Below are 22189 nucleotides of genomic sequence, written 5' to 3'. Positions count from 1 at the left end.
AATGTTTTGCCACAACTAACCAAGTTCATCTTACCCCAGGGTTCACACCTAAGCATTTTCTGCAGCGTTTTGCAGAAATACAGTACAGTCCATTTAACATGATTTCCTATGGGACATGTTCACATCTCTGCGTTTTCACCCGGTGTGTTTTCTGCAATTGGTCAGGGACTTTTTTGAATGCAAAAAGTTGCGTTTTTGGTTATATAGACTTGAATGGAGACGCCACAGAAAAGTAAGTAGTGCGTTTTTGATGCGTGTTTTAAATCTGCCTAGCAACAAGAAAAAAAACAAAAGAAAACAAAAAAAAAAGCAAAACACATCAGAAATGATGCAAAAACACATAAAAAATGCATGTGCAAAAATGCAACGCAAAACTCACTGCAGAAATGGATCAAATGCAAACTGCATAGGTGTGAACCTAGCCTTAGGCCCGGTTCACATCTATGCGGCCGTGCGGGCCGCGTTTTGCGTGGGCACGAGAGCCCATTCATTTGAATGGACTCCCGTGCCCCGTGACACGCAGGGAAGAAGTCCCTGCACTTCTTACAAAAACGAAGCCTCGGTTCCCAGTACAGTTGCGTTTTCCAGTGCAGGCGGCATGCCATTAGAACTGATAGCACCCGCCCACGGGTGTGCATTTCTCTGTGCAAGTGGTGCGGCTGCACAGATTTTCATGCGGATCCGCAGTGGCACCGCCCGCACAGATGTGAACCTAGCCTTAAAGATGCTTATATTTTTCCATACTTGGTTCCCCCTTCCCCTTATCAACATGTTAATGACATATTAAATTAAACCTTTCCGTTTTTATTACATACCTTATTTTAAACCTAGTGATGTCATCATTGGACCTCTTTGCTTCTCTATGAAATCCAGGCAGATCATAGCTGGTGGGAGGGGCTGGCAGGGTGCTGTACATAGCTTCCTGAAAACCTCACAGCACCCTGCCTCAGGACTGCACCCAAGAGCTTCCAGTCCTGATACAAGCAGCAGGCTGGCTCTTAGGAGGAGTTATGCAAGTATCTATATGTCATGTTGTATCAATGTCAGTGTGGATGAGTGGGTGTTCCTAGGTAGCATTCATTTGTCCACGTGTGATGTTGAGGATCCATGGCTGAAAAGCCGAAAATCAATGAATGAAAGGGGTGGGCCAGGGTCAGGCTGAGGAGGAAAGGTCTAAATGATGCCTGTTGTTCCCCAGCCAGGAAATGAGGCGGGCTCTATCTGACTTGCTGCAGCTTCTAATGCACATTGTGAGAAGCTCACAGTGTGCAGTGACATCAGAGTAAGCCATTTCAGTCCAGGAGAGGAGCCGGTACAACAGTGCAAGACTGAAGGGAAGGCTGGAGTAAGAGATCAATAAAGTGAATTCATTTTTAGTGAAAGGTCCACTTTAAGGTCCTGTTCACACTTATAATTGTGGGCAGAATTGGCTCGGTTCTGTCCATGATTCCAAATCGCACTATAATAGCAGCAAAACGCATTATGCGCATTTTGGGTACCATTCATTTTTAGTGGCACCCCAAATACTGAACTATTTTGCCATGATTGTCGCATGACAAAATGCAGGAAAATCATCCCAACATTCACATGTAAAATCATACCTGACTCAGGTCCAACATTTGGTTCTTGAGTTTCTTTGCCGTGACAAAGAAGGGCCGAGCTCCACGACTAAGTCCCATGAGTTTGACGAAACGCGCTGGGGGCGTGCCTTGGACAGAGCTAGGCTGCTATTACTATGTGGTGGCTTGTATCGTGCAGGGGCGAACTGACCATTTGGAAACTTGGCCACTGCCCGAGGGCCCAGGTCAGTAGGGGGCCCCATGAGATGCCCCTGGTACCTTTTTCATAGGGTTTTTGAGTTTGGGCAAGGACACAGGGGCCCCATGATCCCCTATTGTCCGGGGGCCCCATGAGTTGTCAGTCCGCCCCTGGTACCGTGTGCTGTGATTGGGACATTTTTTCCGCATTTACAGATTGCATGGAGTCAGGATGGACTCCTCACCCAGCCAGCACCCACCAGAAATGGTTCTAGAAGCCGGAGCAGAGCATTTAGGTTCACAGCGCATAGGGCAGCCTATTCAAGTAAGTGGACTTCCCTGTGCGCGGCATGGAGAAACACGTATAAATCGCTCTAAAAATATCGCAAGTGGGAACACGTGTTCCCGCTACGCGACGTGTGAACGGGGCCTAGGGGAAAAACTCTTGAAAGTTGCAATAATTACAATAAACATAACTGCTATGGATCACATGACTAGCTGAACAGAACTGGAAACTTTTTGGAAGCTTGAATACAAACGTGCAGCTGCATGGTTGGCGTTTTTAGGAATGTTTATGAAAAAAAACAAAAATGAAACGGTCCACCTGCCCCCACCCTATAGAGAAGGACATCTGGTACCTGCAGATGTAGTTGGTCTTGCAGGCCTCTTGCAGGTTCAGGCAGTTCTGCCTCTCTCTCTCCTCGTAGGAGCAGGCTGGGACGATGGTCTGTCTCCTCCGCTCCGAGCAGGCCGTGTCCTTGCAGGAACAGAAGAGCATGCCGTAGCTGTGTTTGGCCGGCACCTTATCGAAGAACTGGCGCAGGGCCTTGTGGCACTTCCTGCGGTTGCAGATCTCGTTGGATATGCTGTTCGTACAGGGCGTTATATAGGCCGAGCGGTACTTTTTACAGGTGTCGTCCAGGTTGCAGGCCTTCGCGGCGTCCAGGCAGTCGTTTCCTTTGGAGATGATCGGTTCTGTGAAAAGAGAAGATGGGAATTATTCAATGGATCCTGACTGAGTGATGACTAAAGAGAACCTGTATGAAGAGTCAAGGACTTAGAGTTATAGCTGGGATCCAGTGCCCGATTGTACCCCTTACATGAATGAGAATCCACCAATCAGCAGTGCCGAGGTTTGGGATGAGCGGAGCATTGTGGAGAAATTAATTTTACTCCACAATTATTTCAGGTACTTATATAGTGCTGTCAATTTACACAGCGCTTTACATATATTGTACATTCACATCAGTCCCTAACCCTCAAGGGGCGTACAATCTAAGGTCCCTAACTCACATTCATATATACCAGGGGCGGACTGACAACTCATGGGGCCCCCGAGCAATAGGGGATCATGGGGCCCCCGTGTCCTTGCCCAAAGGTACCAGGGGCATCTCATGGGGCCCCCTACTGACCCAGGGCCCTCGGGCAGTGCCCGAGTTTTCAAATGGTCAGTCCGCCCCTGATACATACATATACTAGGGCCAGTTTAAACAGGGTCCAATTAACCTACCAGCATGTCTTTCGAGTGTGCGAGGAAACCAGAGTACCTGGAGGAAACCCACGTAGGCACAGGGAAAACATGCAAACTCCAGGCAAGTGGTGCCGTGGTTGGGATTTGAGCCAACAACTCTAGTACTGCCAGGTGGAAGTGCTTAGCATTAAGCCACTGTGCTGCCCAATTAGGCCCCATTCACACTCGGTGTCACACATATGTGCGTTGGTTTTGCACGTTGTTACCCTACATGTAAAGGGAAGCCCATTCATCTCAATGAGCTGCTCTGTGCAGGACAAGGTAGCTCATGCATGCCTCCTTTTCAGCTTTGCACATTTTGCTGTGTGTTTTTCACACCGTGTTTAAGTGTCATTAATAATGAACAACACCACAAGCACGGAGCGCGGGGTTTTGTTTTGCGCAGCTCTAGTGTGAATGCAGCCTTACTGATTTCATTGAAGCGGAAATTCTCAGTTTCACTCACTGAGCTACTTACACATTTTTTCTAAAAAAAAATAAATAAATTTTTTGTCTTTATTTGGAAGGTGTTTTTTCATTTTGGGCCAATTTACATTTTTATGCTGCATTAACATAGGGGCATCCCTAGGGTTGGTGTCACCCGGTTCAGTAACACTTGGTGTCACCCCTCTGGATTGAGCATAATGGATCAGAGTCTGATCCATTATGCTCCCCAATCCGCAGATTTGATCAATCCTGCGGGGATCGTCAGTTTGCAACCTATATGGGGTTAAATGATCCCTCCACGAGCTCCATGAAAAGGTAAGTTTTAAAGCAAGCCGACAATCCCCGCAAGATGGATTGGATCTGCGGATTGGGGAGGATAATGGATCGGAGTCTGATCCATTATACTCAATCCACAGATCCGATCCATCCTGCGGGGATCATCGGCTTGCTTTAAAACTTACCTTTTCATGGAGCGGGTCCGGTGTCACCCCATGCGATAGGTGTCACCCAGTGCAGCGCGCACCCCCCACACTTGCTTAGGGACGCCACGGCATTAACAAGCATTATGTTGCACGTTAATATGCATCGCATTATTTGAAATGAGCAAACTTTAACGTTCTGAAAACCAGAATCGCCCTATTATGACTACATCCTGCTATTCAGAAGGAATGGCACCAGGGGCGGACTGACCATTTGGGAACTCGGGCACCGCCCGAGGGCCCGGGGTCAGTAGGGGGCCCCATGAGATGCCCCTGGTACCTTTCATAGGCTTTTTTGGGTGTGGTTTGAGTATGGGTGAGGACACAGGGGCCCCATGATCCCCTATTGCCCGGGGGCCCCATGAGTTGTCAGTCCGCCCCTGAATGGCACTGTCACACAGCGTGTCACAAGTGCTGCCGTGCATTGCCACAACAAAACAAAATGGTATAAATGGGCCCTAAGGGCTTGTTCATACCAACGGTTGGGGGATGGTAAAAGCTGGAGGTTGAGCTGCGCCTTTACCACCCACAGCTGCTACTCCCCCCCCCCTGTTAGCTACAGGGGCAGCAGCCGGTGTACACATACAGCAATCATGATGCTTTGGCTCGCAGCCACAGCAAAAATTATACCCCCTGTCGCTTTTGGCACCGAATGCAACCCATTCAAGTAAATGGGGCAATCAGAGAGGACACATGATCAGAAAGCCTGCCTGGCATTTAGATCACCTGAAAGAGCCCAGGGTGGCAGCAGCAAGGGGTTACATAGCACCTCAAGCAACCTACCTGAGTTGCAGCTCCTTATGCACAATGATGCACAATAGTTGCAATATCTGGCATCAGAAAGAATAGGTCACATGCCATTTTCCGGCACATTAGGGTGAGTTGGCAGCCCATTCATTGCAATGGGGCTGCCCTAGAACAACACTTGTTATAGTGTGTAATAATGTGCATTGATGCACTGAAAAAATATGAGTGGGTCCTTAAACATCTTAAAACGGTATTAAACCCAAAACCAAAAATGTAATATATTGCAGCTTACCAGTCATTAGATGTGGTGGCTGCATTCATTTTCTTTTTTTAGGTGTTTTCCCTCTGGCTAGTAACACACCTCCAGTATTAGAGTGCCCCCACTCTGGATGAAAGAGCAACAGGGATACCTCTGGACAGCAGCATTGTCAGTCTGGAGGGAGGGGTGTTAGATGGACTAGCAGATTTAAATACAATTTATTATATTGTAGCTTAACAATTCTTAGATGTGATGGCCGCATTAGTTTTCTTTTTTTAGGCTTTTTCTTTCTTTCTTTCTGTGTTGGGACAAACCATTTACCGCTGACAAGGGTACATCAATTTTATTTATTTATGTAAAGCCTTTATCCAAAAAAGAAAAAAACTGCTGTAACTGCTTATAAAGTGTTAACTGCAGTTTGGCTTCAGTTTGTTAGTGTATCTAAATCTGCTAGTACAGCTAACACTCCTCTTCCCTCCAGACCAGGGGCGGACTGACCATTTGGAAACTCAGGCATTGCCCGAGGGCCTGGGGTCAATAGGGGGCCCCATGAGATGCCCCTACCTTTTTCATAGGCTTTTTTGAGTTTGGGCAAGGACACAGGGGCCCCATGATCCCCTATTGCCCGGGGGCCCCATGAGTTGTCAGTCCACCCCTGCTCCAGACTCACAGTGTCGCTGTCTGCTGTGCCCCATGTGCTCCTTCATCCAGAATGCAGGCTCTCTAATACAGGAGGTATGTTACTGGCCAGATCACCAGGTGAAAAAAGCCTAAAAAAAGAAAACGAATGCAGCCACCACATCTAATGCGTTTGGGGTTTAATACTGCTTTAGGGTATTACAATAAAGAATCACACTTGCATGGGATTTGGTGTTTCTAGAGGTGTCTTTAAAAAGTAGCCTTTCCCCTGAAGTCTGGCTGAGAGGAGCAGTCAAGTACAATCACTGTGCAGCTGGGGATGTAAATTATGAATATATAAAATGATTTAAAGTAAATGAGGATTTGTCTTGTCAGCTCCTTCTCCAAACCCCTGATCTCTCCCTAATTTTCCACTGTTTCCCGCTAAGCAGCGCTTTCATTAAAGCCTCATTTTGAGTAATTAGCTGATTACGTGTGCCAGCAAAGAAAATGACATGCAAGTGCTTTGGAGAGCTCTTCTGGACCTCAGGAAATAATTGACGTTGATTCGATGGGAGCACTTCGTTCCTGCATGCAGCTGTAAGTGTACCTGTCTCACTCGCCCTGTAGCCATATTGTATGCCAAAGAAACATATTTCATAATATTCTATTACAAGTTCCCCGTGAACTGATACATTTGGTTCTACTCATTAATTTACTTCTTGCACTGGGTCAGTGACAGGTGCTCTTTGAAGCCAATTCTCAGGTGTTTTTAGCCCAGCTTCCCTTTGAGGGCCCTACAGGGGCGGACTGAGCATGTGGAAACTAGGGCACTGCCCGAGGGCCCGGGGTCAGTAGGGGGCCCCATGAGTTGCCCCTGGTACCTTTTTCATAGAGTTTTTTGTTTGGGCAAGGACACAGGGGCCCCATGATCCCCTATTGCCCAGGGGCCCCATGAGTTGTCAGTCCGCCCCTGGGGCCCTATCGTAATTGACCTGAAAATTCCTTCCATGGGGAGAACACATTATGAGTTTTTGTGATATATTTTCACCATCATTATTGTCCTCCAGATTAGTGATGAGCTGAAAGAAGCTGAGTTTAGTTCAGCAAACATGATTCGGGTTCAGGTGCCAAATCTGAATCCTACTGAAGTCGATGGGAGCCAATTGTCAATTTATAGGCTAATAGGTAAGCTATTATCAAACAAAGGGCATGGGCACCCTGGGCACATATACCAAAGTACCAAAAACTTTCAAAATTCCGCATGGCGGGGGTTGGGGGCAGAAATTTTATTAATATTAAAAGTGTCATATAACGTCCAGGGGTGGACTGACCATTTGGAAACTCGGCACTGCCCGAGGGCCCAGGGTCAGTAGGGGGCCCCATGAGATGCCCCTGGTACCTTTTCCATAGGCTTTTTTGAGTTTAGGCAAGGACACGGGGCCCCATGATCCCTTATTGCCCGGGGGCCCCATGAGTTGTCAGTCCGCCCCTGATAACATCTGAGGATTCCCTTCACCTATGTCAGACAATTATTCTAGATGAGGATCTATTATAGATGTTAATGGGGTACCCCTACGCAAAAAAAAAAAACCCTAAAGAAACAGCTTAGAGTCGCCCTACCCCACCCCTAATCCATAGGAGGCCTGATATAAATGTGATGGGAGACCCCAAGCAAAAAACAAAAAATGGCATGATCCCCATCCCCAGTTCTGTCTAGTATGAATTGTAAGAAGAAATCCCTCATAAAAAAAAGTGTGAGGGTCCCCACAAAAAATCCACACCATACTATTCTTCAAACATGCAGGTTGGCAGGCCAGGAAAGGGGGAGAAAAGCATGCCCCCCCACCTGGTCCATAATAGGCCACACCCCCTTAACATAAGGGGTACCTTACTGAGGAGGACAAGTGCCTCTTCCCCACAGTCCTGGTCCGGTGGTTGTGAGGGTCTGCTGGCAGGGTTATTAGAATTTGGAAGCCCTCTTTGACATGAAGGGGTACCAAGATACCAGCTTCCCCCTATATGAATGATTAAGGGTTACATAGCACCCCTACTCATTTAAAAAAAAGGAACGTGTAAGTAAATACAGACAGTTTTTATTCAAAGTAAATCCATATCAATCACAATGCCTGGTTGATGGACGGTGTATTTTTTCTTTTGGCCTAGGGGAGCGCATTGTGATTGGTGTTGATCTGCATCTCTGGATGATGTCATTGAAATGTAATGCAGTATTATAAAGAGGGGAGGGTTCTCTATTCCTTCAAATTATTGGCTCTTGTGACTCAGTTGACCAAGGGAAAAGGCTATACACTGCATTGTAACCTGCAAACCTTTCATCCAAAAGTTTAGAGTTCCCTGCAAATTCATAGTAGCAGCAATCCCTAATCTCATACCCAGTCCCCAGCCACTAATTGGTCTTTCACCAGAAAAACCATGATCATGTACTACTCTATGTCCAGGGGAACCCTAGCCACTAACTTGACCTTCTTCAGAACAACCCTTGGATTTAGTGGTCTTCTCCAGGGGGACCCTTGTCACTAACTGAAACATTTCCAGGAGGAGGCCATTTAGTGGTCTTCCTCCAGGGGAATCCCAGCCAAGGCTCTGGTCATTTACTGGTCTTCCTATAGCAGGACCCTTGCCACTAACTGAACCTTTTCTGGGAGCCCCCCTGACATTTACTGGTCTTCTTCCAAGGGGACTCTGACCATTAACTGGACCTTCTCCAGAAGGACCCTGTCCATTTAATTTCTCTTCTCCAGGGAGATTCCAGCCACTAACTGGACCTTCTCCAGAAGGACCCCCGCCATTTGCTTGTCTTCCTCCAGGAGGACCAGAGCAATTTACTGGTCTGCTCTATCCTGACAATTTCCTCATTTCCAACAAGTCTTGTCCTTTCCTGTTTATAATGATTTATATTTAGGACTTCCTTGTAATCTTCTTTGAATCAATTATTATGAACAGACCTCATGAAAAAAAAAAAACTTCCTCTAAAAAAGTCTCAAGAGTCCCGTTATAGAACCGTTGGATCACAGGCCATCTATCAATCTCAAGAAGAAATATACATTCATCACAAACTAAAAGTATTTATCTTGACACAGTGAGCTCAGGGCCATCATGTCCGTCCTCATTTATCATGACTGACGCTCATTACATCACAGTTTAATGCACTTTCTGGAAAGCTGACCTCGACGCGGACGTCTCACACCCTGACACCTGACAAATGGCGTCTGGACAGGACGTGTGTCATTGTCGCTCAGGAGAGGGATGGAGCATCTGTGAGTAAAGAACATCCACCACTGTTAACAATTATTTATTAACAGAGACAAACACAGATCTATACTCAAAATCTATGCCAAAAAGGGGGTAGACGTGTTGGACTACTTGGTCTTCTTCTGCTGTCACTCTTCTATGTTTCAAGAATTGGTGTAAAAGACACCACTGTATTCCCTGAAATGATGATGAAATAAATGCAATTTATTTCATTTATTTCTTTATGTACATCTTTACCCATAGTCTTTGAAAATTAGACAACGTTGTCTTAATATGATACAAATGAAATCCAATTTCCTAACATAAACAATCTCATTTAGCTGATTATAGTACCAAATAGCATTCTAAATGAGAGGTGCAGTGCAGCATTGAAAACACATTTAATGTCCAATTGCAATAGCAGAAGTCCCATAAATATATTTCATATAGAACCATGGAGTACACATATCAGCATATGAAATATGTCATATGTCAGCAATAGCTGGAATGCAAACTGCCATATAAAAACCAAACAAAGAACATCAATTCTCTAGTGTTGGTGAAATATGTTGTAGATGAAAATGTTTCTCAGAATATGTTTAATACAAGGGGGTATTCTAAGAGATTATATAATCTAGGCATTCTCCACCAGGCTTCAGCTGAACCCTAGGGTTCCTTCAAAGGTTGCTAGAGGTTCCTTGAGCTGTGGCAATTTGACCTTTTATCTGATGATGCCTTCATAGTTTCAGGTTCAGAGCTCATAGCATGGCACCAGTGATCTTGTCAGTTGACTGTAAGGGTGGCATTCTAACCACCACTGTAGGGGTCATGCCTTTCACTGACCACCAACGTAAGGGGCATTTTCCTTATGACCCATGAAGGACTAGTCTTAACAGGGGTTCCCAGACACCTAAAAATTATTTCAAGGGCTCCTCTGAGTTTAAAAAAATGTTGAGAAAGCCTGACATAATTATGTGTTGGGTCACCTTTACAAAACACCGAAAGTCCTTAGCCTTGAAAAACCATCTAATTTCCAAATTTGTACAAAAGAGATCAGGCATGGATCCCTAAAATGGTCATTGTACTGACCCTGAGGATCATGGCATACTTTCCAGCTCTGCAATCAGTTTAATATCACATCACCATTGTATGAAGAGAGAGTGACCTCATATCTAGAAAGGGTTTACCTGTAGATATCCATCCCCATGCTCAGTGATGATCAGAGCCCATATCATTGTCAAAACGTTGGGAGGAATTCCGTGCATTTTGGTTACATTTCACAATTTCGATGAAATCTATTGGACTGCATAGAAGGCAATCCCAACAATCCCAATTTTTGTTTTTTTTTAACAGTCACACAGCTGGTTTAAAGTATAACTAAAGGAAATATTTTTTATCAAGTTTTGGATGGAATAGAAAGGTATTAGAACATTTGTCAAGTTGTATTGCTGTATGTGTCCTCATTAAGGAGATTCACCCTATTTGTCCTGTTTACCATTATCATTGAAAGTAAATGTAAAAGAAAATCCTAAATTTTGGGTTGTCCCCAGAAAAGTAATAGGACTCTAGTTCTGGTGACCTGGGGGTCCACAAGGAATTCCCTAAATTTGCAGGGATTTCCTCTCACTTCCTGTTTGGCTATGGGACACAGATGGTGAAAAAAAATATGAAAGGGGTTATAGGGTATAGTTCTACTTTACACGTATAAAAATGGATCTGGCTGCAGTACTCTTCTCCTCTCTGACTCTGTTCTCAATTCTATTACTAGAGTCATTCAAGCCTGAAGACTGAGGACATCCTGTGAGTGCAGGGTGCAATGGCCTTGCCCCCTGAGTGGGTCATCACCAGCTGCACAAATGTATATCAGTGTCGAGAGCAGCACTGATGTTATTAAATTAGTGCTGCTTTCTGCATTATTGAGGACCGCTCGGCCCGGAGAAGACATGAAGAGGTAAAGTACCTACGCAGGGGCAGACTGACCATTTGGAAACTCGGGTACTGCCCGAGGGCCCGGGGTCAGTAGGGGGCCGCATGAGATGCCCCTGGTACCTTTTTCATAGGATTTTTTGAGTTTGGGCAAGGACACAGGGGCCCCATGATCCCCTATTGCCCGGGGGCCCCATGAGTTGTCAGTCCGCCCCTGTACCTACGTGTGCCATGTGACCAGAAAAAGCATGTATGATATAAAGCAAAGCATAAAATACATACAGGAGGAGTAGGGCTGTTGGTTAGGAGGGTAAAGGAGATGGAGTTGGTGAATGCTAAGGATGCATTAATGCAAAGTATATGTGTAAATGGCAACCAAAACATTTTTTTTTCAAGCAATCTCCTTTGTGGATATATTGTATCCTCTCCATGTGTGTTATGGAAATGGAGGAGAGATATAATGTAACACAGAGAAGACATTTGAGGCTCATACCACCCGTGCTTGTTGTCTGTGAACCATTGTAGGGCTTTCCTATTAAAGAGGAATTCCATGTAGGGATATTTTATACATAGTTACATTGGTCCAGCTTGGACCAATGTACTATATATATACTGTATCATACCTGGCTCATGCCCCTGGAAGCGGGGAAGTAGACACTTCTATTCCACTGATCTCCACGGGCTTCTGTGTCTCGTGCTGAGTGACTACCCTGCTTCATTCTGAACACAGGAGGATGGCCGATCGACATGGAAGCCATTTAGAGGATGCTTTGCATTAAACTAGAGCTGTAAGTCATCTTCATTGGTTGGCTGAAGACCAGTGCAGGCCCATTCTACAAGGGAAAACACACAGCCAGAATTTGGGCTTTGCTCACAATATTTCCTGACATATCCAAGACTCATATACATTAAGTTCAAGTTCACCGAATCTGCAGGTGACCTAGAGAAATATAGTAAACCTTTATAAAGCAGGATCCTATGTGCTATGAAAAAGGGAAAAGAAATAATATTTCTTGACTCCAGAAGATGATCTGATACTCCTTCCATGTGAAGACATTCATGTCATACATGCCAACTGTCCCGGATTTGCTGATCCCAGGTCTTGGCCCTCTTTCTAAAGCTGTGTCCAGGCCATGTTCATATGCCCTCAACATTGGGCGGACAATGACTTCATCCCCAATTCCCTGGCCTGAAGGATGTGAGGATTCCAAGGAAGGGGGGAAGGGGGGGGTATAGCGGAATTAGGGGATCTTTCAAAACCTGAAAGCTCCTTTTAAGATAAGGGGGTTCCAGATATCCGGTCTTTCCCTCACTGGAATAAGTAAGGGGTGACAGAGTCTTTTACTAAAAAAATTGTCCCCCAATTTAACTTCCATGTCAATCACATCATTTAGTTATGTAGGTCCAGCATCAATCACAGCTTGATAACCTGCCGACAATGATGATCCTCAACCCACTGCAGTGCTGCTGCAAATGAAAGCTTCTAACTGCTGAATGTTAATAAATTGACAATGGGTACTGGCTGACGTCAATGACCACATATGATCATGATATGTGGTCAATAACATCACTCAGAATCCCCCCCGGCGACTTATTTTTTTATAAATGTATTGTTTGCTTCATATGCAGGTTTTAGGCATCCTCCAAATATACATTCAAAGGAATTGTGTATTTTTTTTTTTTTGCCCCTTAACCGGAGTTAAATGTACTTTGCTTCTTGCTGAATGGAAGTGAAGGAATCTGGGTGGCATGGACAATAAGTGATCCAACATCATTTTCATGTGTCTGTATTTGAATGTAGAACACTCTGTGTACACTAAGGGGTTAACGGGACAGTCCGCACCCCCTGCGTGTGAGAGATAACCATCATATCTTCTAATTATAAGAATAGTTATTATTGTTATTACATTAGTCTTATGGCTCAATATTTCATTTCCTGCTGCTGTGGAGGAGTAATACAGGCAATACCCACAATGCTCTGCTTCCGCTGCCCAGGCACTTGTCCATGTCTGTGCGTGAAATCAACAGTCACATATAATGTACATTGAGTGACCCTGGAGTATCGTAGAGTATTTCAAGAGAGGAAAGTTGGAGGAAAGAGCAGAGTCCTCCAGCAGAGCAGAGTATTTCAGGAGAGGATAGTTAGATAGAGGAAGAAGCAGAGTCCTCCAGCAGAGCAGGGTATTTCAGGAGAGGAGAGATGGATAGAGGAAGGAGCAGAGTCCTCCAGCAGTGCAGAGTATTTCAGGAGAGGAGAGATAGATAGAGAAAGGAGCAGAGTCCTCCAGCAGTGCAGAGTATTTCAGGAGAGAAGAGTTAGAGGAAGGAGCAGAGTCCTCCAGCAGTGCCGAGTATTTCAGGAGAGGAGAGATAGATAGAGGAAGGAGCAGAGTCCTCCAGCAGTGCCGAGTATTTCAGGAGAGGAGAGATGGATAGAGGAAGGAGCAGAGTCCTCCAGCAGGGCAGAGTATTTCAGGAGAGGAGAGTTAGACAGAGGAAGGAGCAGAGTCTTCCAGCAGAGCACAGTATTTCAGGAGAGGAGAGTTGGATAGAGGAAGGAGCAGAGTCCTCCAGCAGAGCAGGGTATTTCAGGAGAGGAGAGATGGATAGAGGAAAGCGCAGAGTCCTCCAGAACAGAGTATTTCAGGAGAGGAGAGTTGGAGAGAGGAAGGAGCAGAGTCCTCCAGCAGAGCAGAGTATTTAAGGAGAGGAGAGTTGGATAGAGGAAAGCGCAGAGTCCTCCAGAACAGAGTATTTCAGGAGAGGAGAGTTAGATAGAGGAAGGAGCAGAGTCCTCCAGCAGTGCAGGGTATTTCAGGAGAGGAGAGTTATAGAGGAAGGAGCAGAGTCCTCCAGCAGTGCAGAATATTTCAGGAGAGGAGAGAGAGTTGGATAGAGGAAGGGGCAGAGTCCTCCAGTGGTGCAGAGTATTTCAGGAGAGGAGAGTTAGATAGAGGAAGGAGCAGAGTCCTCCAGCAGAGCAGAGTATTTCAGGAGAGGAGAGTTCTTCAGCATCTGATGATACAAGTCATGGTGAACCCTCATCCTCCTCAGTATACCTTCAGTAGAAGATACTGGAAGCATCCAGCAAACATGACAGTTATCTCTTTGGACACCCGGTCTGCCGCCTTTTGCTGATGAAAGTGATTAGAATTAAGAGTAAATCTGAGGCTCAGGAAAGTAAAAGTCTTTTGGCTGGAGGTCAGCGGTATATCGATAATGGACCACAAAGCGTCTCCTCCTTCTGAGTCCCCCCCCCCTCTTTGTGGCAGAGCGCGCCTTCTCTCCTCTATCCTCCATTACTCAATAATGAATTCTCTGTGCTCATTGTGAGCTCCTCAGTGCATTAAGCAGTGTTGGTGCTCCCGGGAGGGGAGATCTATGCGGAGGGAGGATCAGCATTACACAAAGCTTCTTGTTAATATTTCAAATGAAAAGCTTTCATGTCAGACACATCACACACAGCGCTCCTAATCATGGTCTTTATATCCCCTTAGTCCGCATGTAACGCCCAGAGAGAACACGCGAGGGGAGAGTGCAGCACAGAGCAGCGAAGTGCCTCACTGGTGGCAGACCAGGAGAATTCACCTTTTACTTACAATTTTAAAAAGTTACAAAATTGTCTCAAAGTTACATTTTCTTTCAGGATAGAAATATGTAAACTGGCCGTGCTGACTTTTTAATGTACCAGTTCTGTGGCCATCATCCCCATCCTTTCAGTTCAGGAGTTCCAATCCTCTGCATGCTCTCTCCTAAATCAGGGGTCTCCAAACTAGGGTCCAAGGGCCACATCCAGCCCGCTACAAGATTTTATCCAACACGCAGCTAGAGTCAGCGATGTATCTTCAAGAGGTAACTCTCTGAAGTAAGGGGGATTCTGATGGGGACCCTGATGTAAGAGGTGACTCTTATGTAAGGAGGACTCTGATATAAGGGGAATTCTGATGGGGACCTGGATGTAAGGGGGATTCAGGTGGGGACCCTGATGTAAGGGGTAACTCTGATGTAATGGGGACCCTGATGTAAGGGGGAATGTAATGGGGACCCTGATGTGAGGGGTAACCCTAATGTACGGGGGACTATGATGTAATGATAAGCTCTGATGTAAGTAAGACTCTGATGAGGACCCTGATGTAAGGGGTAAGCCTGATGTAATGGGGACCCTGATGTAAGAGTAACTCTGATATAATGGGGACCCTGATGTAAGAGTAACTCTGATATAATGGGGACCCTGATGTAAGGGTAACTCTGATGTCATGGGGACCCTGATATGAGGGGTGACCCTAATGTACGGGGGGACTATGATGTAATGAATAGCTCTGATGTAAGTGGGACTCTGATGAGGACCCTGATGTAAGGGGTAACTCTGATGTAATGGAGACCCTGATGTAAGAGTAACTCTGATATAATGCGGATCCTGATGTAAGGGGGAATCTGATGGGGACCCTGATGTATGGGGTAACTCTGATGTCATGGGGACCCTGATGTGAGGGGTAACTCTAATGTAAGGAGGACTATAATGTAACAAGTAGCTCTGATGTAAGGGGGGACTCTGATGTAGGTGGGACTCTGATGGGGATGCAGTGGCTGCACGAACACACAGTGAATACAACTGGGCAAGACTGAAGGAGTGCAGCCTTAAACTGTTACTAAACCCCGGACCCTGCATTCACTCTATCTGGTCTCCCACAATACACACTACATGGAAATGCAATTATTTAGTAAATATAAACTGATAAATACCTTTCCTCATCAGCAGTTAGAGCAGTCTTTTGACTTCTATCAGTGTCCAGCAGAGCAGTGGTTAAAGCTTGAAGGAGGAGTTTTCATTCTCCCCTGATTGTCCTATGAGACTGCAGGACCCCTGACCCTCTGTCTGGACAGTGATGATCACACGCACCCTCCCAAAGAAAAAAAACCACTCTAGCAATACACACCAAACTGAGCATGTGCACCTTGCCCCCAAGGCTCTGTTCTATCAGCAGATGCATAGGGGACTGTGGAAGAAGGAGAGGATCAGAGAAGACAGGATCAAACATCCTTTTTACACAATGCGGAGGAATTACCCCTTAGGTTCCACAGTGAGTATAACAAGCATACTTTACTGCATCTACAGACTGATTTCACTGTTGTGGGTTTAGTAACACTTTAAATCCTCTTCTTTGCCAACTACTGACCGAACATGTGTCCTCTCTTCCTATTGGTGGCCATGGCTTCATTCGAGCTCCATGTTTACATTAACGTATGGAGCGAGCCTGTGCTGATAGCTGGGACGTGTCACATCCCTCCTCCGGTTTAGGTAGCAATCGGAACGAAATGTCTTTTATGCCGCCGCCGAGGGAGCTGGCGCCGCAGCATGATTAATAGAGCTGTTTGAGCAGGTGCAGTCATTAAGTTTTCAATTAACCTCTGCCGCCTTCCACACCTAGATAACCGCCGCAGCTGAGCCGGCTCCCCCGTGACTGCTTACAGAGCGCCACTATCGCTCGCCAGGGCCGAGGACAGGTAGGAGAAGGACGGATAAGGCAGGTGTACGTCCATCTGAGAAGACGTGTATATTTCCCCAGGATATTTCAGAGGAACCTATTAGTAGATACGGTGTATATCCCACACTAGGCACAATATCCTCCCGTCTCCGAGGATGGACCAAACATCATACTACTAGAGTGCTTGTCAAATATTCGCATAGGATTGCCATGAATTGTAAATGTCTATCGGTGATCTCTCGACTGATCCAGTGTTCAGTATATAAAGCAGGTACCAAGGGCGGACTGACAGCTCATGGGGCTCCCGGCAATAGGGGACCATGGGGCCCCTATGTCCTTGCCCAAACTCAAAAAAAGCCTATAAAAAAGGTACCAGGGGCATCTCATGGGGCCCCCTACTGACCCCAGGCCCTCGGGCAGTGCCCGAGTTTCCAAATGGTCAGTCCGCCCCTGGCAGGTACTACTGATTTACGATTCAAGTTTAAAGTGGTTCTAAAGCAGGCTTTCTCAACTGGGGTGCATGGAGGTTTCTTCAGGGGTGCCTTGGCAAAATGTCTAAAAATTGCCAAAAACATGTATACAAGCCAGCAGGTGGAACAAGTTACACAAAGTCACAGGTTTTCATTGTGCACCATTAAGACCTTCTAGCCGCCGGTGTCCTGACAACCAATGATGTCATCAGTTGATAAGAAAGATGTCAGTTGCCTGCACAGCATCCTAGGTTGCCCCTCCGCTGCCCCTCTCCATCAGTGTGGGGGCACATTAGCTCAGTGGTGGAGAAAAACTGAGGAAGAAAAGAAACATGGGAATACTAGTCAGTACCAGTGTGCAAAAGTGTATTTGCTTTGGAAGAATAAATCCCCTCTAATGTTGGGTGTCCTCCATGTGTGGATGTTGCTGCGTTATATAAAACTACTAGAATAGTTTTTCACATTTTAGAATGGAGTGCCTCAAGATTGTCCAAAATTTTAGATGGTGCCTCAGGACTGTCTGTAGATTTAAAGGGTGCCTTGACTGAAAAAAGGTTGAGAAACACTGTTCTAAAGGCAGAAGGTTTTTTACTGTAATGCATTTACGGCATTAAGGTAATATACCTTCTGTGACCAATTTCCCTAGTCGCCCCCACCCCCCCATACTTACCTGAGCCCAATATCGATTCAGCAATGTGCACAAGAGAAGCAGTTCTCTCAGCTCTCTCTCTCCTTATTGGACAGAGAGACAGCAGCCATTGGCTCCACAGGAGCGAGCATGCACGAGTGCCCCCATAGCAAGCCACTTGCTATGGGGGCACTCAGCAGAGGGGGGGAAGACAGGACCCAAGAATTGGGGGATCATGGCTGCTCTGCTTAGTAAATATAGCATGTTTGCTATGTAAAAAAAAATAAATTCAACATTTACAATCACTTTAAAGTGGTTAGAAAGATTACACATTTTTTACCTTAATGCATTCTGCGGGGTTTGGGATCGAGCACGCTGGTGTACCATGATAGGAAGCAACTTCCTATGGTGGCACACCGAGAAGAGGAGGAGCTAGGAGCGCCAGCGGGGGACAAGCCCAGACACCAGCTGAAATCTATCAGTAATTAGAAAGCAATCCTGTCCCTTGTCCGTGCAAATTAATATCAGCTGGTTCAGTATCAACCAGGGGCGGACTGACCATTTGGAAACTTGGGCACTGCTCGAGGGCCCGGGGTCAGTAGGGGGCCCCATGAGATGCCCCTGGTACCTTTTTCATAGGCTTTTTTGAGGACACAGGGGCCCCATGATCCCCTATTGCCCGGGGGCCCCATGAGTTGTCAGTCCGCACCTGGTATCAACTTATGGCCTATATAAAGGTGTCTCATTACCAAGGTGTTGCAAGAAACATCTTATGATAGGTAAAAGCAAAGAGCTCTCTCAAGACCTTTGCTACCTTATTGTTGCAAAACATACTGATGGCATTGGTTACAGAAGGGTTTCTAAACTTCTGAATGTTCCAGTGAGCACTGTTGGGGCCATAATCCGGAAGTGGAAAGAACATCATTTCACCATAAACCGGCCACGACCAGGTGCTCCTCGCAAGATTTCTGACAGAGGAGTGAAAAGAATTATCAAAAGAGTTGTTCAGGAGTAAAGGACCACTTATGGAGAGCTTCAGAAAGAATCTCAAAGAAAACAACACGTAATGCACTCAACCGCCATGGCCTGTATGCACCCTCACCATGCAAGACTCCATTGCTGAAGAAAAAGCATGTTGAAGCTCATTTAAAGTTTTCTGCACAACATTTAGACAAGCCTGTGAAATTCTGGGAGAATATAGTCTGGTCAGATGAGACCAAAACTGAACTCTCTGGATGCCATAATACACACCATGTTTGGAAGTCAAATGGCACTGCACATCACCCCAAAACACAATGCCAACAGTGAAGCATGGAGGTGGGAACATCATGGTGTGGGGTTGCTTTCAGCATACAGTACTGGCAAACCTCATGTCATTGAAGGAAGGATGAATGGAAAAATGTATCAAGGCATTCTTGATAAAAATCTGCTGCCATCTACTAGGATGATGAAGATGAAACGAGGGCGGACATTTCTGCAAGACAATGATCCCAAACACAAAGCCAAGGAAACTCTCAATTGGTTTCAAAGAAAGAAAATAAAGCTGCTAGAATGGCCCAACCAATCACCTGACTTGAATTTAAATGAAAATATATGGAAAGAACTAAAGATTAGAGTTTATAGAAGAGGCCCACAGAACCTTCAAGATTTGAAGGCTGTTTGTGTGGAAGAATGGGCCAAAATCCCACCTGAGCAATGCATGCCACTAGTTTCTCCATACGGGAGGCATCTTGCAGCTGTCATTACCAACCAAGAATTTTGTACAAAATATTAAATACATTTCAGTTAATGTGTTCAATACTTTTTCCCTGTGTCATTCTATTTTATTACACATAACTTAATTTCTGAACCTATTTGTTTTGGTTTCTTTGTATTTATGGATTGCATGGGTTGTTACTGACATGTGGTGAATAATTCATGTCAATAACACCTTTAGAAATGTAGTTACTGAGAATAATGGTGACGTGTTCAATACTTATTTTACCCTCTGTATAACAGTATAAATCTGTTTGTTATGTTAGGAAAATAACAATTAAGACTTTACAATCACTCGAGTTCACAATTATCTTCAGCCCCCAAAACCCGGTATTATATAAATGTTGACTCTGCTCTTATCTCAAGCTCTGGTAAGATGCTCTGTATCATATGAGGCAGGGGTTTCAAAAATTTCCCCTAGGCAGGCCGCACTGTATATTTTACAAGTAATCGTGGACTGAAAAAAATTCCCATCAGGGCCCCCCTTACATTTTTTTTTTTTTAATCACAGTCTCCCTTTTATCAGAGTCCCCCTTACATCAGAGTCTCCATCAGAGTTCCCCTTACATCTGGGCCCCTGTCAGAGTCTTCCTTACATCAGAGTCCTCCTTACATCAGAGTCTCCATCAGAGTTCCCCTTACATCTGGGCCCCTATCAGAATCTTCCTTACATCAGAGTCCTCCTTACATTAGAGTCACCCTTTAGAAATGTTAATCCTCAGTCAGTGCACATTGAGGATATCCCACTGATCCTGGTTATGGGCCTAGTAAGATCTTGTAGCAGGCTGGATGTGGCCCACAGGCCATAATTTGGAGACCCCTGATATAAGGCAATGTGGCGGGGTCTGTGACATATTGTGCTCATCGCATCGTGCTGTTATTTGGCTGATTTATTTTTCTATATCCAGTGGCCCCCAGGACAGCCTCAAAGGCGGTGTGACACCAATTCCAGAAGATTTGAACATTTTAGATGTTAGCAAATTGGGGGGGGAAGGGGTTTGTAGCTCCCATCAGACCTGCAGCTAAATGTAAACAGCTAATGTGCTTTGTAAATGAAATGGCACAAAAGCATTGATCATCGAATTCGCCGCTTTATAAATACACCCCATGGTCGTGCTTTTTGTTTTTCGCCAATCCAAATCCAGGTCAGACCCTCCCGATCGTTATCCCGATGTAAGACGCAGATACTTTGCAGCCTGTTATCGCAGCTCAATAATGAGACCATCAGCCAATATTCTGGCCGGTTAGTGGAAGCAAATACTGCTGAGAGGGGCAGGATATGGTGATGGATGACGCCGGGTAAGCCGCCATTTGAAGGCCCAGAGCCGCCGTCACTGTCAGTTTTAGGTAATCGGTGACCTCTGGGTAACACAGGATAACGGATGGACAGATTTTTGCTGACTTCTACAGGAAAGATACACAGGGAGATGTCTTCTCTGCTGTGCAAGAGAAAGGCGGAATTTGTCACTATGGCGGAGATTTACTAAAAATGGAGAACTCAGAATCTGGTGCAGCTGTGCATGGGAGCCAATCAGCTTCTAACTTCAGCTTGTTCAATTAAGCTTTGGCATTAAAACCTGGAAGCTGATTGGTTTCTATGAAGAGCTGTGCCAGATTTTGCACTCTCCAGTTTTAGTAAATAACCCGCATTGTTTCAATGATAGTCATGTAAATCCAAGAATCAGAACATCACCTGTACTTGACAAGGAGGTCTTGGATCTGAAAGGTTGGAGGTGTCAGTAGATGTCCAACATCCCTTGGCAGGGGAATTGGCAGTGCGTTTATGAATGTTACAGACTGCAATCTTTGTAATCAAATATTGAACAGCAAACTTCCCTCTGTAATCAACCAAGGTCAGATACACAACATAACAAATTGTAACATACAAGAAACAAAGTATACAAACAATATCCTTTTGATTGCAAAACAGTGCTAAGCCATAAATAAAGACCACAGTGATGTAGAATAAAAGATAGTCTAGTTTAACCCCTTCATATATATATCCACTTCAATCACTGAGCAATCCTCCACCAAAGAATTCACTGGAGGGATAGGATCTTAGAATTAAAAATGTCTAAGCTCTGGCTCACACTGATGCGGTGCAGAATTTGCAGCGTTTTCTGTGCATCAGAATCGCACCCCGTTCATGCGAACCGATGCAGGTGTGTATGTTAAGCTAACAACACCCCAAAATCGGTCCGCAAAACACGATGTGATGTGCAGAATTGGATCGCATAGGTGTGAATACCCATGCGATCTGATTGTAGTGCGGGCCAAAAAAAGAGTCCTGGGCGTTTTTGGTGTGGGTGCGGTGCAATTAGAGCCATACAAAAATGATTGTCTCCAATCGCACTGCACACAAATCGCATGTGAATGTGGTGCGGTTCCTGTGTGAATCAAATGCGATATACCGCACCACATATATGTGAACCCAGTGTAAAAATGCTTTATCACCTTCCCTCGATCACATTTCCTTCTATGTACTCTTCCACTCTACATTACACAAAGCTTTCCTGATATTCCAATGCAATCCAGAAAGATACTCTAATAGACTTTATTGGGGTTCATTCATACCGAGACCTGTACAGCATGAAGACCCCCTGAACTCAGTAAGAGGGGATGGGAGGTTTGAGGAAGGGGGGTGGCAGACCCTGACAATGTTTCATGTTGCATCCCGAATATGGGTGTAATAAGACATATATTTAGAAAGGTGGACTTAGCCTTTAAAAACTTTACCACATAGGGTGCAGAGTCCTGTAAAAGCAGGAAAAGTCCTCACATTCAGAAGGAGGGGAAGAGGGGTTGCAGAAAAGGGGCGGACTGACAATTTGGAAACTCGGGCACTGCCCGAGGGC

General features: G+C 45.4%; 1 protein-coding gene across 4 annotated transcripts in view; it reads right to left on the bottom strand.

The window, feature by feature from the left end:
• Nucleotides 1-22189, bottom strand: part of GFRA1 (GDNF family receptor alpha 1) — a 240058-nt gene that overhangs the window by 79001 nt on the left and 138868 nt on the right. For all 4 annotated transcript variants that reach the window (XR_016306269.1, XR_016306268.1, XR_016306267.1 and 1 more), the window contains exon 4: nucleotides 2396-2732. Coding sequence is in view for 1 of the 4 variants with exons in the window: in XM_089653034.1 (XP_089509160.1) it covers nucleotides 2396-2732 (337 nt within the window). In the remaining 3 variants the exon portion in view is untranslated. The remainder of the gene's footprint in view (nucleotides 1-2395; nucleotides 2733-22189) is intronic.

The sequence above is a fragment of the Staurois parvus genome, unplaced genomic scaffold, assembly GCF_062004578.1.
Source record: "Staurois parvus isolate SC_StPar_1 unplaced genomic scaffold, SC_StPar_1.0 ptg000697l, whole genome shotgun sequence".
NCBI classification, from domain to species: domain Eukaryota; kingdom Metazoa; phylum Chordata; class Amphibia; order Anura; family Ranidae; genus Staurois; species Staurois parvus.
This window is presented reverse-complemented; position numbering and strand designations above follow the sequence as displayed.